A 15,039-nucleotide genomic window follows, 5' to 3' on the forward strand; every position below is an offset into this window, starting at 1 on the left:
CGGAATGAGATATGGAAAAGAAGCTGAAAGAGCGATAGAATCGTTGGCATTTGCGGCAGTTCCCTTCTACGGGCGCATCGTGACTGCCAGGCGAAGCACGAAAATTGCTTTATGTGCTTCTTAACTACATAGATAGTGGATTCAACGAAGAAGAGAAGCAGCCAATAGATCATGCCAATTATCGCGTGAGTGTGTGTGTGTGTGGGATGTGGAGGAGAAGATGCTTGTTACACCTTCACATTTTCCCTACGAACGGTTTTTTTTTACAATAGTGATTTCAAATTTGTACTTACAAGAATGCAATTCCAACTGTTGAGAAATTTCTCGGAAACCACTTCTTTTCGTTTTCTAATAAGAAATAATTTTCCAAGTGGTATATTGAAATCCGATAAGACTATGAGGACATCCAGCAATAAAAATCTCCTTTACTTCATTGAGGTGGAGAAATTTTTCATGGATAAAAAAATCATAATCTTTGTTTCGCCTAAGATCATTTATAGTTCCAGAAATCCAAAGAAGTTGAGCACGTATTTTTTGCGCTTTGCTTTTTTTCTGCCATAGGAGCACGATTGTTTCGAAAACCAAATGTTGATGTATTAGAAAAAAGCGAGACCTCATTAACCATGAAAAAGCTAAGATATATTATCGTCTAGAAAGAAAAGAAATATTATACTAAATTAATACGCTATTTGAATCTAATAACCCAAAAAAAAAGAACAGAAGATTGATTTGATTTGATGGTTGGTTTGATCCTTTGATTACCTTTCCTCACTACATAAGGATTTTCCCTGAGTAAGCAGAGCTCTTTCGTAAAAAAAAAGGAAGAAGGAGAGAACATTTGCAGAAAAACCTCAGAATCATGATTCTAAATCACTAGAATCCAGACATACATGATCAAATTGATCTCAGAATAAAGTTTAACCGCTTTTCCTACACATCCATATGATCTACGAATAGGCGAAAATCGCTTAAGCACTTTTTTTTTCTTTTTGAGAATTCGTTCCGCATCAAAAACTGAATAGTATAAAAATACAGTAACCATATGAAGTAAGGATTAGTAACCATCAATCAAAGCGAAACATCAGTGATAGAAATTAAAATCATCCTACACATGGAAATTTCCAACTCCTCATTCTAGCGGGAATTTCTAACGAAAACGGCTATAACTGCATGAGGTATGAGCACCGAAACAGTCGTGAAAAATTCATTTTCGAATAAAAATCATGGTAATTTTAATTCTTTTCTATTTGAAATACAACAGAAATGGCGACTGCTTCCTCTATAAATTGCTATATTGGTCAAAAATGTCGACCAACATCATATTTTATCATTACGTAAATAGAAGAGGTAAAATATTCAACCATATACTTTCCAAAACGTAGTTCCATACCTAAATAATCCGCAAAAAGTAATCCTTAATTCCACAGAATCTATTTTTTCATCCGCATTCGTGAGAAGAGTGTTCGAAAAAGTGTATGTTCGAAAAAAAATACTTTACAGTACCACAACCTTGTATGTGAATCAATAAAAATCAGGAGAAGAATTCCTATCGTTTTAGTCTTAAAGTGGTAATTTTTCATTATTTTGTTATTTTACCATTATTTCATTTATAATTATTTTTAATGGTTAGTTAGTTACTTCATGGTGTACTTCCGGAAAAGAAGAGCAACCATCAGATCACCAGTCAATTACCTTGCGTGGGATGTGGAGGAGAAGGTGCTTGTTACACCTTCACAATTTTTCTGCCCACTTTCTTTTCATCCAGTGATTTCAAATTTGTGCTTGCAAGAGCGTATATCAACGTCTCGAAAACCATTCTTTTTCCTTCTATCCTGATTCAACGTTTCCTTGTTGATTCACAGTCCGAGAATACATTAGAAATTGACGGCTGTCTTTTTTTCGCCCTGTATCAACAAAAAAAACAAAAATTCACTAGAAATGAACATTTTTGGAAGGGAATTTGAAAAAGGCCACACATGATAAGTGTAACAACGTCCTAAAACGTCGTTGAAAAGTCTGCTTGAATCGTCTCTCGCTTGGCTGACAAAGATATTTTATTTTGGTTTTCACCGATATTTTAAGGTTTAACCACAGGGAAAGCGCAAAGGGGGACAGCAGCAGATTGCGTACTTTTTCGGTGACATATTTGCTGATGAGTATTTGCTTCTCCTGAGATAAACAAAAGTGGTCAAAGACGACTGCAATTTGAGATATCATTGCTATTTCATAATAGAAAGAGAGTAGAAATATCACTGATATTTTTTCATACCATTTTTTAGGTAAACAAAAAATATATGCAGTGGAAATGAGGAAGCGGAAAAATCAGGCATGGGAAATTTCATATAAGGTAAACACCATGCAAATGAATGAAAAAAGGACGAAACACACCTCTCAGAGTTCGCATATTATTATCGTCCGTGGAAAAAAGAGACGGAAAACCGTAGCGGACGTCTTCTATTCTTCCCTGGATGTCTATGGTCGGAAGAGCAGCAGCAACAGCAGCAGCAGCAAAAGTGGCGACGTACGGTGGGTACGGTGAGCACAGAAGACGCGTACGATAACAACAACAACGAGGACGACGGAGACGATGAAACGCATACAGATTTCATCGAATACTTTATTGCGATTCAACGATACCGTCAACAGCAACGACGAACAGCATCGGCATCGTTTCGACGAAGCGCTTCGAAAAGATGTCGAATCGATCGACGAAAAATGCATGATTCAGCGTTGAGGAGACGTTCAGGGAATGCATACACCTTTCTTATATAAATAAATATGTATATACTTATAAATTATGCACTAATGACGATTCGGATGGGTTCTCTTCGTTCAGATTATCGCTTAACCTTCAAACGTCGTCTGGTTTGATTAAAATTTCCGAAATAACAAATTAAAGGTAATTCTTGCACTTAATTGCGTTCCAACAATTTACCATTGATCGGATAACTTGAAACAAGGACTTCTCACACTCATCCTTTGAATTGTCTGTCTTTTTTTTTTGACAGAACGTAAAGCGAGTTTGTTACGGTCGACGAGGTAAATTACCGTAATTTTCTCCCTGTATTGAGCGACAAATCTTACGGTATATGTAGCAAGTAAAAAAAATAAATAAATACTGTTCCATTAGTGGCACATAGAAAACGGAACACTTGGGTTTTTCCTTTCTATCCCTAGCGTGGAGCGTGGATAATTACCTGAGGGTGTGCGAGATGAGAAACGATTCCATCAAGCGCAGCTCCGCAAACGATTATTCACATTCTTCCACGAAGAAATGGTATATGTATGTATGCATGTATGTATGTGTGTTTGTGTTTGATATCGATGAAAAATTCCAGCTTTGCATGACAAGTGCAGGTGGAATTAGGTCCAATATGAACAGTTTCCTTAATTGGTCTACACAGCCTGCCATTAATCAAATTCTATATAGTCTAGACTTGTCGCAGGAAATTAGTCTAGAAGTGAAAATAACCTTAAACGTCAAAGAAGAGCCACCCTTGCGTATTCTCGACTACCTTAATTAGCTCCGGTGACGAAAAATTCGAGCATGTACGAATCGAAACACTAAAAACTAAAGTTCTCAGCCGCTTGAAATTGGGAATTTCTCTGAACTACACCCGAATCCAAAGGACTTTGCGCTTCTCTGAAAGTAAGAATCAGATGAACTAACACGTCAAGCTCACCAAGATCTTGAACTTTGCTTGATGGCATCACCCCACGAATCGGAGGTGGTACGGATTTCAGGTGGAGTATTCGTACACGGCATAGTAGACTGTGGAGAGGACGGTGATTTCGTCCATTTCTTGCTAATTGCCGTAAAAAACGGCCAGGAAGATACGGCTTCGAGCGTTCCGGCGCGCCATTTTCTACAAGGAGTTCGAGTGGAGCGCGCAAGCCTTGTACACGTGCCAGATCTTCCGGGCCGTTTTTACGGCAATTAGGAAGAAGTGGACGGATCACCCCACCTTCTCAATCTACGATCCCGTATACGAATACTCCACTTGAAATCCGTACCACCCCGGATTCGTGGTACGCTGCCTTTAAGGTCCCAGCACGGAATCCCTGGTCTCAAACGAAAAAGGTGGAGAACTTTCGCGTCTGCCTTCTTCTCGTAAGACGATCCCTAGTCAAAGAACGGTGACGGAATTTAAAGCAGGCAGTTAAACTAATTTTCAGCCCACAGATTTCGCCAGCACAAAGTCTATGAGCTAAGAAATTAATTCGAACTCCGCTCATTCATTGTTCTTCCCGTTTCTGAAGAATAGCACGAAACGCCCCCAGCTCATGCGGTCTCTGTAACCCACGCATCTGGCGAGAACAACTCCACGGAGCTTCCACACGCAATCCTCACACGAAAAAATTAGAAGAATAGTGGGAATTTTTAGTGGGTTCTAATGCAATGCATAGCATAGGATAGGTGTGATAGGCCCAAGCCGGACCGTCCTTAGGTGAAAGGGGTCAAGCCCATAGGGTTCAGCTCAAGTGATGACGATCCCTTCCGAAATCGTCCAAAAATTAAGGGAATCGGAGCTCCGTTTCCTACTATCGCATGTATAATGCATACCCATCACCGTACGATGTTTTCTAAATACGGTAAATATCCAAACGCATGGTGGGCCTGTTTGATCTTATCCGCAAGCAAAATATTTTGCCTATAGTAAATAAAAAATGTGGGTAGAATTTAAAAAATAAATAAAATATTGATGTTAGGTTGCTCGGAAAAACTGATCCCAATTGGTCAACAAGTCAACAAGGTACACTTTCTAGAACGAATGGAATCTATTTGATTCAACTATTCATACCTCAATAAAAAAAAATACAAAAATGAGAAACTCATACATATACTCTCCAGAATTTTCAGAATTTATGGATGCAAGATGCAGAACTCCAGAAATTACTAGTGAAAGCAGTTCTGGAGTCTAGTTTTGAGATCGTGATCATTTCAAAACTCTGGTGCGCTCAAAAAATCCAGGACTTTTTCACGGCCTCCATACTGCAGCCACCATGGCAACTTTGATATCAAGGCGTGTACCTGTGGTGCTGAGGTTATCAAAAGTGCCGGAAGAACCTGGATTAGAGGGTTGAGTAGCTCAAAAACAAATTCTTAGAAACCCTATTTTGCACTTTTTCTTTGCGACGCCTCAAAACAGGTAACTGCATCGCATCAACTCAGTTAAACAAGAATCATTATACAAGTAATTACATCCTCTCTAAACGGTAACTTTCTTTTCCCGGAAATAAGACACAATAATTTCATGGAATATGATGTCCTGTAGACAAATTGCTGCATTAATTAAAATTACAGAGAATGGGAAACCGATAATTTTTTTGCCTCGCAACTTCGTTCTAGGTAACCACCCAGAAGAGGACATAGACCAGCTTTGGGAAAGTGCGATGGTAATATTCTGACGAAAACGAGTAAAATAGCGAATAGCTGAGTTGCGGTGACAAGCAGAATCTTTGAAAGTCCGGAAGAACTGGCGAAAGTATGACCAAAGAAGTCGTCCGTTCAAAAGGCTTCAAAGAGTTGCGCGAGACATGCAAAAACGGCTCAACCTTGCCCAAACGCATAGAATATGAGTGCGTCGAGGCAAAACTGTGCAAGAAAACCTGAATGTAACAAAAGACTTCCGAACAAGGCTACTAGATCGACGTAACCTTCCTGGCCGGGTTTCCAGGGGAACCACTAATTTTCGCCCACTTTTCACCTTTTCACCAAATCAGGGGGAAAAAGTACTCGACTGAACCCGATGAATGATGGTTATCGCTACAATGAGAAGTAAAAAAGAAGAAGAACGGAGAAAAATGGATGGTTTCCGGGAACAAAGGATAACGGGATAAAGTGGTTTGGTGTTGATCAGTTCCTTAAGGAATTGACCCAACGCATTCGGTTTCAATTCGGAATCGTAGACGTTTATGAGCGCCGAGCTGGCCCAAACAATGATTTGTGGGGGTTAACCTATGTCTCCCTGTTACGTTGGTGTCTTTATCTTCCTAAAGTAGCCTGGCATCACTTCCCCAAAGCTGATCAGCGCTTATGTGGCCTTGGGCGATCCCCAACCATCCATCTCCAACCACTCTGACGCAGTCCGTAACCTTCTTACCGCTACAGATAATCAGCTAATCTCGGCTAATCCGTACTGATAGTATAATATACAAAGTGTACAAAGTCTAATTAAAGTAATTGCAACTTGTTTAGACAACAATAATTATAAGAAAATTAAGTGGAAACCAAGTGAACATAGTTTTGAAAATTAAACCACATGATAAAAAAAAATCTTGCAATATTGGAACAACATATCATAATAGCTCGTCCAAGCAGATAAGCCCTGAAGAAGGATACGCTGTAAGAATTAATGGACGTCGACTACAGTATTTTAGGACATATTGGACGTTTTTGCTCTTCAAGACACTTAATTTTTGCCTTAGTGAATCACACAACTACAGTGCTGCACCTACATTGGCGGTTACAGTAATGGTAGAACAGGTTGGAAACAAAAACGCGACGTCTAGCAGTTTCTATCTTCAGTCCGGCGCGTTAGGGACTATTGGTGCGTTGCCGCCAGAACGTCGAGAAAAAATTAACGATTTTTACATTGTGGTTCTATTCAAGGACCACATTTCTACGCATACAGTGGATATGGAACGTCAGTCTCCTCAAAAAATAAGGTAGATCACTTTACAAATTGTTATTTTGCGTGGATCTAAGCAGAAATTTCGCTTATGATGCAAGCCAAAGGGAATGGATCCCATAAATTTTGTTCTCTGGACTATAACGCCAGAAATAATCTAAACAACCTTTCCTTAGGTTTACTTTTACCATTTTTTTTATAGAAAAGATTCATGAAATTATCGCGTATGAAATTTCACCTCTTTCAGAAAATTCTAGGAAACCTTGAGATACAGATTGAGAGATATTACAGATTCTTCTATTTAGAACCACATTTCACGCATGCAGTGGGTGTGGAACGGCAGTCTCCTCAAAAAGTACGGGAGATCATCTTAGAAATTGTTGAAATTGAGAAATTTTAGAAGTTAAAGAAAGAAAATGTTGTAGTAGTTAGGAGTGAAATTTCACACGCAATTTCATGAACCCCCTTTCCGATTGTTTTCTACCAAAAAATGGGAAAAGTAAACCTAAGGAAAGGTTGTTTAGATTATTTCTGAGGTGTTCGTATAGTGCAGAGAACAAAATTTATGGGATCCGTTCCCTTCGTTGCCTACATCTGCTTAACGACGAAAATCCTTCGCTTTTTAGGGACGTCACTTATGTCTATTCGGATGACCGCGATGCGCGTTCGATTGGAGCACGACAGGAAGTCCAGAAAGAGAGAGAGGAACAGGCAGACAGAATCACAGATACCTGGAGACAGACGGAATGGGTACTTGACAAAGCGCATAAATTCGTGCAGACGCGTCGCGGTCATCTAAGCAAACATGAAACACTGGGTGTCTAAAGAGAGGAGATTTACATATCTCATTGAAGGTATGGACACTCTGGTACGCCGCGAATACAATGAACCTTTTCGGATGTGTTCCCTTATTTAAGACGTCTTTGCCTTTTTTTGCACATTTTATGGTTCTCTGTTCGATGTAGGAAAATGATGAATTTAGGCGCGCGATCATTTTTTCGTACCTAAATGTTCAAAGGTATCTGCAAATACAAAATCGTGCACTGGTCACCTTACGGAATGCACTGAAATGATTTCGATGGAAAAGGACTGCACCTCGTAGCTGACTCAATCCATAGCTCAAGCACCTTGACTCTGGGTTCTCGGACTTGGGTGACTACTCTTCTGTAAATCCCCTGGGCCCGCGAGCTGTTTGTAACCGTGGACTACAGAAGTCCTTGCTTCAGATCACAGAGGAGTCAAAAAACCGCGATCTTGATGCTGCAGCTTAAGACGCTTCCCATGGGCGTAGAGTGGGTGTCCGGGGAATGGGACCCTCGTCCTACTTCGCCGAGTTGAATTGAAACCCAGCCACTACCACTGCGCACTTCAATGATACTCCAGCAGTCATCTGTGAAACTGCTTCAACTACCCGCCAATCCCTTATTCCTGGTTTTTCCCTTCTTTTTGCCAAGATGAAAAAGCAATGTGATTGATTTCATTTTTTTTCAAATGCAGGATTTTTCTCCAAGAAATCCTATTTCATCAGGCTAAATGTTAGAGAAGAAAGCTACGAAAAAGTTTGCTTTTTTATATAAAATTGCAATTGAGAAAAACAGGCTGATTTTAATTCACTGCGACAGCAGACGAATTCATTTTAAAAATTCAAGAACTACAATAAAAAATGAGAATTTCTATGCTTCTTCTACATCGGTTGAATCGTTTCCTGTGAAACCAATATATGATCGATTACATCGATATTTTTGATTAGAAATCGGTTTAAAACGTAGAGTGGTCCTCCACGGAAAGAGATTTTCAAAGGTAAAAACTAAGATGTGGAAGAAATCAAAGATATGGTGATCAGTAAAAAAAAAGAAATTTCAAAGAAACGGTTGTTTTGAGTGTTTTGGAAGCTTAGAAAGAGATTCAGTAGGGAAAGAGAAAACGAAGACATACATCGGACCAATTCATCTAAGGTAAAGGACCTTTGTAATGTGCCAACAAAAAAAAACTGAATATCAAGTAGCCGTATATAGTTCGGGGATGCGGGGATCAGCTACAGGGAGAAGCGTGAAATCACCACAGTTCATGGTGAACCTCTACGATATGGCCATCCAACAATGAATTCAGGTGACAGCGATGGCAAAACGAAACAAAATCAAGCGTTTGATCCGATAAATCACGTTTGATTTCACCTATTCAGGATTTGAAGAAGGCGAACTTGCCGATACGTTAAACAACTGTAAAAAAAATACTGTAACGACCTCGCGTCCAGTTCAAGTTAGGAACAGAAATACTAAATCAAAAATGATTTTTGTTAATAAACCCCTGGATATATGGATGAAACAAGTAAGAGGTAAGAAAAATTCCACAAAAAAATGGAAAGTTATGAAGGGCTAACGTCAATAGTTCACGTTCAATTAAAGGAAATTTCTCTTCAATTAAAAAAAATAAAAACGAAAATCTGATTATATCAACACTAGTAATTTTGAATAAACACTTATGTATTAATTACTTATATATATATGTAATTATGAGGTAGGATATAGAGACAAAAACGTATACGTATAGAAAGAAAATAGAGGCAGAAATTGAGAAAAAAAAGGAGTAATGTGAATTTGAAGAAGAACCGACAAAGTTTTCAAAAAAAAAAAAACAAAGAGAAAAGGAAAGAAATTACTTCTCGAGCGAAAAAAAAACGAGGAAAAATTGAATTGTAGGGAAAAGAATGCACAGTAGGAAACACAAAAGAATCACGTATAACTTTTACCAAATACCCGTATAGTTCCGAAAATCATATGAACAAATGCGTTCCTAACAATTTACACAGTTGTTGTGAAAGTCACCTTGTGCACGATCGTACCTACAATTGATAATGGACGGCGATCGATAACATATTGGATGATGGACCAAGAAGACTGGTTGGAGTAAAACGGTATTGTTGAAAGAAATTGTGTGTGTGTTCTTTAAACTTGAATTGTATGTACATATGTGGATGCAATACTGGACGAATATGTTCATAGTAGATAGAAAAAAAACTGGTAAAAATAGGAAAAAAAGAGGAAACCGCGAGATTGAAACGTATGGAACGTACAATTCTCTGCTACAGAGAATCTTTGCTCCAGAGAATCTCTGCTCCTTCTCGGGAATAGACCACGATACTAATCAAACAGAACACAAAAGTGTTCTCTGCTAAAAATATTGACTTCAACCTAAGCTGATCTGTGTAGGATCACCAGTGTAGCAAGAAAATAATATAAAGAAAAGTTGATGAATTATAATTGAATTACAGTAGAGCGAAAAGATTTTCTTCCAAAAAAAACAACTATAAAAATGAATTCGGATTTACCGCAGCACATGTCCATTCTAGTAGTCACATGGCATTATCACATATCAACTGCTGGTTACACCATATCTCTCGATATGCACAGCAAAAGTTCGGAAAAACGTTGGAGAAACGAAAAAAGAGGCGAATTCCGCAGATAAGAACGGGCTGCAACAACATTTTCCTGTCAACCTGATACGACAACAACAGAATACGTGTAGAGATAGTAAACTGAATAGGATATGACCAAAAAAAAAAGAGCAAGTGAAGAAAAAGATGAAGAAAAGGAAAAAAATAGAAAAAATTTCAAGATTGTTAGCCAAAGAAAGTGTTGTGAAGTGAGAAAAAATCGGTAAAAAGGAAAGGAATGCAAAAAGAGAGATGTTCGAACACCTCAAAAGAAAAGCAACAAAGAATAGGATTTTGTTTTTGGCGAAAACCTCACGGAACTGTATCACATATGTTGTTAAAATTAAGTTGAAAAACCATTTAGAAAATCTAAGGGAAAAACGGAAAAATGGCTGAGTTCATAGTTGGGTTGGCGTTCCCTAAGTTGCGCGACGGATCATTGATCGATCAGCGTCGCGTCAAAGTCCAGCTAATCAATATGCACATATTGCTTTTGCGCAGAGTTATAGTAACTAGAGAAACTGACGGAGAAGTTATACTTCCTACCGTTAATGGAAAATATAGAACAAAAAAAGTATACACAAAAAACACTGTACATCAAAAATACAGTGAAGTGGAAATGGAGGGGGATTAATGTAAGGGTTGTTTAGCATGAATGAAGTTGAAGAACCGGAAATTAAGGTGAATTCACCGTAATGTACGAATAAATGCTTAGAATAAAGAAGTGAAATAAGCGGAAATTACACTAATGAAGTTGAAAGCTTTCGTAAATAAGCGTAGAAAAAAAAACGGGTTTCGAAAAGAAAAAAGACCTGTTTCCAGAAAAAAGGAGTACAAACATAGAAATTGTGGCATATGTGGTGTCCGCCATTTGCAAACATCATCCGCCGACCATAGGTGCGATAGGGAGAAGCCGGACCCTCCGCAGGTGAAGGGGGTTTAGCTCACGGGGTGCAGCTCAAGTGAAGGGGGTCCTTTCGCCAACCGTTTAAAAGTGAATTAGGTCCCTTCCCCAACCGTTCAAAGGGGGGAGAAAAGTGAAGGGGGGTCAGAGCACCGGCTCCGACTATCACATCTATGCCCCCTGGGCAAATCGACATACGTAGCGTACACAACAAATACATACATATGCATTCAAATATGCACTTCAATGCGAAAAGAAAATGTCAAGAAGAAATCAATAACGGCGCACACACACACGCACACATACCAATAGAATATATGGCACGTAGGGTCGTACAACTTACATATACACATTTATGTACAAACATATCTATATAAACGTAAAATTCTTCGTAGGAAACGTCTGCTAACCCTGACGAACACCGAATTCCCTACATCTCACCAAAAACCTCAACAAAACCACATCGCTGGCACCGATAGGACGCGCGCGCGATCCAAGTACCCAGAGATCAAAAAATCAACCACGACAGATCAAACGTGTCGGGTGTAATGCACTGGAAACACCTTAATTTCCGTCCTTGATTTCTTTTCGAGCTTTTTCTTTAGGTTCGTGGGTTTCTTTTCTTTTCTCTCTTTCTGTTCTTTTCTTCGATTTTATTTTGAGATCAAATCAGTCAGAAGTGAAGTGGTAATGTGTTACTTGGAAAGGGCGAAAGAAACGTACGTAAATGAACTGATGACGAGTGGTCTCTAAGGAAAGATGAAAAACGAGGAATGAATGACGATTGGTGATGATGATTGAAATGGAAAGCCGGGGTAGGATGAGGGTCTCGGTGTGGCAGAGTCCCTTGGGAGAGGCTCTGTCATAGCTGAATTTGACAAAGGTAGAAAATCCGAGATAAATGTTGCCCAAATTCCAGACAATGTAGGATCTGTTGTGGACCAAAAAATTCCTATCAAACATGGAATTAAAAATATAATTTTAAGAGTAGAGTTTTGAGTGGAAAGTAATGACAATGTGAAACTTTTCAAAGTTTTTTTTTCCTGACAGAGAATTTTTTAAAAGTAAAGAAAGAAAGGAGAGACTTTTTAAATATTTATTTGGTATATTGACTATTAAATAACTACGCCATTACCGAGTACTGTACAAGAAATCGATTATTTGGCGAGATTTTCGACAAATATTGAATGAACTGAAGTTAGAATGGTAAGTTCGCGGAAAAATTTACCTTTAACTTTTGATTAACTCTAAAGTTTTATGGAAATTCTCTAACAAGAAGGTGCATAGTATAATATTAAAGCCATATATTTGAAATAATAATAATAGAAAGATAATTGTAATGAAAGATAATAAAATAGTAATAATAAATAATAATAAAGATAATAGATTCTGTTTTCTATAACAATAATAACTTTTTTGAAATATATAATATCAGCTGCAAAATATAATAGTATTATTTAAAATTGTATGATATCGATATACTACCAATCAAATGTATAATATCAATATTTAATATTTGAGAAATGATCCAATATTTGTGTGAGAGAGATTTATCGAGACTGTACTTTCCAAACTGTACTATTATGCTTAGCAGAACTGCAAATAAACGATAGTCGAGTTCATCACGTGGTTTTTTTAAACCATATCTTTCAATAAGCAGGTAGCAAAAATTCAAGGAAAAAAAAGGAAGAGAAGAAGAAGAAGAAAAAATGTTCAATTACCACTTTTTTTAACATAAAACCATATAATTCTAAGAGGGAAAAAGAGAAAGAAAAACATTAAAAATACCAAAAACAAAGATCCTAATTAAGTTATTCAGATAAAATCGTAGTTTTATGTATGTGTGCATATACTAGCCGGACCAATTGAGGATTTTCACCTGATCTTTTCACCTGACAAAATCTTCAAGATCACCTGCAACGACTAATTCAGTATTTATAAGCGGTAAATAGTGGACGTATTAAAAAGCGTGGACTATGAACCGGAAAAATCCGCTTTAAAAGTACTCAAATCAAATAAATCGATTTGAATCAATTGACCCGATGGAATTAAAAAAAAACCATAAATTTCTTCTAGACTTCCATCTACGTAATTCGGTCAACGATTAGAACAATTAGCAAATCAATGATATTATAATAAGGATCGATTAGAAGGAATTTACCAGAGTGTGCGAGAATGTTCGAGGAAATTAAGCCATTTTACTATGTAAACACTGTAATATAAAAAATAAAAGATAAAAGATAAAAGGATGTTGGAAGAAGAGGATTTTCTACAGCATCGAACAAAACGATGACATTTGAAAAAAGAAAATGGTGTTCTTTTCTTTCATTTCTTACTGTTTAAATCTATTTTTTTATAATGGTTTTTAATAAGAAATATTCTCTTCTGTTAACACGTGACCGGCCAAAAGGTTTAAAGGCATCACTCCACGAATCTGCGGTGGTACGGATTTCAGGTGGAGTATTCGTATACGGAATCGTAGATTAAAAAGAGGGGGAGGGGGGGGGGGGAGGTGATTCCGTCCATTTCTTGCTAATTACCGCAAAAGACGGTCCGGAAGATACGGCTCCGGGCGTTTTGGCGCACTATTTTCTACAAGGAGTTCGACTGGAGCGCGCCAGCCTTGTGCGACGCCGCATCTTCCGGGCCGTTTTTTTAAGGCAGTTAGGAAGAAATGGACGGAATCACCCTTCTCTCCATAGTCTACTATCCTTTATAAGAATACTCCACCTAAAATCTGCACCATCTCAGATTCGTGGGGTGATGTCTTTAACTTCGTAAATAAACCCAAATTAAAAAACATGTACATATGTACCTTCAAAGTAATTTGTCCCAAAAAAGAAGATCAAGGACAATTTCTGAAGACTAGAATTCACTAATAGTGTAGAAGTAGTGCAGATTCTATCCGGAAGATGGATATATTTAATACGAGATCATCTACGGTGGATAATACATACTTTGGATAATTAAGCGACAGTAAAAGCTGGGACAAAGTCCCTGAAGAACCAATCAGATAATGTTCGTACGAAATATGTACGCTATATGTGAAAATATATGAGAAACGTTATTTTGAGCATCAGAAAATATTTTAAAATTCCTAAATTCTCCTTTATTCACAGAGGAGTGAAGAAGTTCGGAATTTTCGGTGGGTTACTGTGAAATTCATCCTTAGGTTCAAGGTAATAAGAGGGAAATAATGAGAATTACAAAGATTAGAGAGCTCTTTTAAAAGTAGCAGTATGTAGGTGGGGAAAAGTTACCAGATTTAGAAAAAAATTGAAAAACTGAGAAATGAGAAGTGAAGAGAGAAAAGAAAGAAAAAATGGAAAGAAACTGAGAAATAAAAAAGAGAAACTCTCGTTATTAGGCGGAAGATGAAGCGCTAAACATTTAGCTTAGAATCTCGCAAAAGATCAGGTCAACTGGAAAAAGAACCAGATCAACTGGGAAGCTGCCCCTGGGTTTTCAGCTGACCTACACTGTTTATATCTGGTTCAAAGAGGCTTATTATAGGAATTTTCGATACAAAATGATTAAAATGAGGCTGAGGACGGCTAGCAGAAGTTAGAAAGTTTCAGAGATCGTTTTGATGATGACCAACGCCGCGAACAATGCGAAGAACCACATTCGATAGCATGACGGAGCGCAGCGCCACACCACGATGCCAACGATTTCGTGGAACCGGGTCGGCGCTGGCACGTGCTAATAATGAGGCGATGCGCGCCATGAGAGAATTACGACGATGAGGGTGTTCATCGGGTTGTCACAGCCGACATCATCGCCCCGGTCCCGGCTGGCTGCCTGGCTGGCTCGGCTGACCCGAGCAGGTCGTCTCGCCGGCCGCTCTGGTATCTTGCCAACCCGATCGACCCGCCCGCCGCCTCGTTCCCTGCCTGCTCGCCGGCCCTCCGCCTGCGTCTCCGACCTAGCGAGCGCTGCCTCCGCCGCCGATCGTCGAGCGGAGGCACATCACAACGTCTGCAGGACGGCAGCGGAGTGGTGGCGGCGCCGGTTCAACACGCACTGATAAACGAAACGATGGGCGCTTGCACGCATCTTCGTTCCACATC

The 15,039-nt window shown here is 38.7% G+C and overlaps 1 protein-coding gene across 2 annotated transcripts in view; it reads right to left on the reverse strand.

Moving 5' to 3' along the window:
* Positions 1–15,039, reverse strand: part of RB195_003984 (uncharacterized protein) — a gene marked incomplete at both ends in the record, with an annotated part of 88,850 nt that overhangs the window by 52,609 nt on the left and 21,202 nt on the right. The window contains one exon of one of the 2 annotated variants that reach the window (XM_064201884.1): positions 9,961–9,976. The exons of the other annotated variant lie outside the window; for it this stretch is intronic. Coding sequence (XP_064057765.1) covers positions 9,961–9,976 — 16 coding nt within the window. Of the gene's footprint in view, positions 1–9,960; positions 9,977–15,039 lie in introns of those variants that run through there. 2 annotated transcript variants of the gene reach the window in all.

The sequence above is a fragment of the Necator americanus genome, chromosome IV (assembly GCF_031761385.1).
Source record: "Necator americanus strain Aroian chromosome IV, whole genome shotgun sequence".
NCBI classification, from domain to species: domain Eukaryota; kingdom Metazoa; phylum Nematoda; class Chromadorea; order Rhabditida; family Ancylostomatidae; genus Necator; species Necator americanus.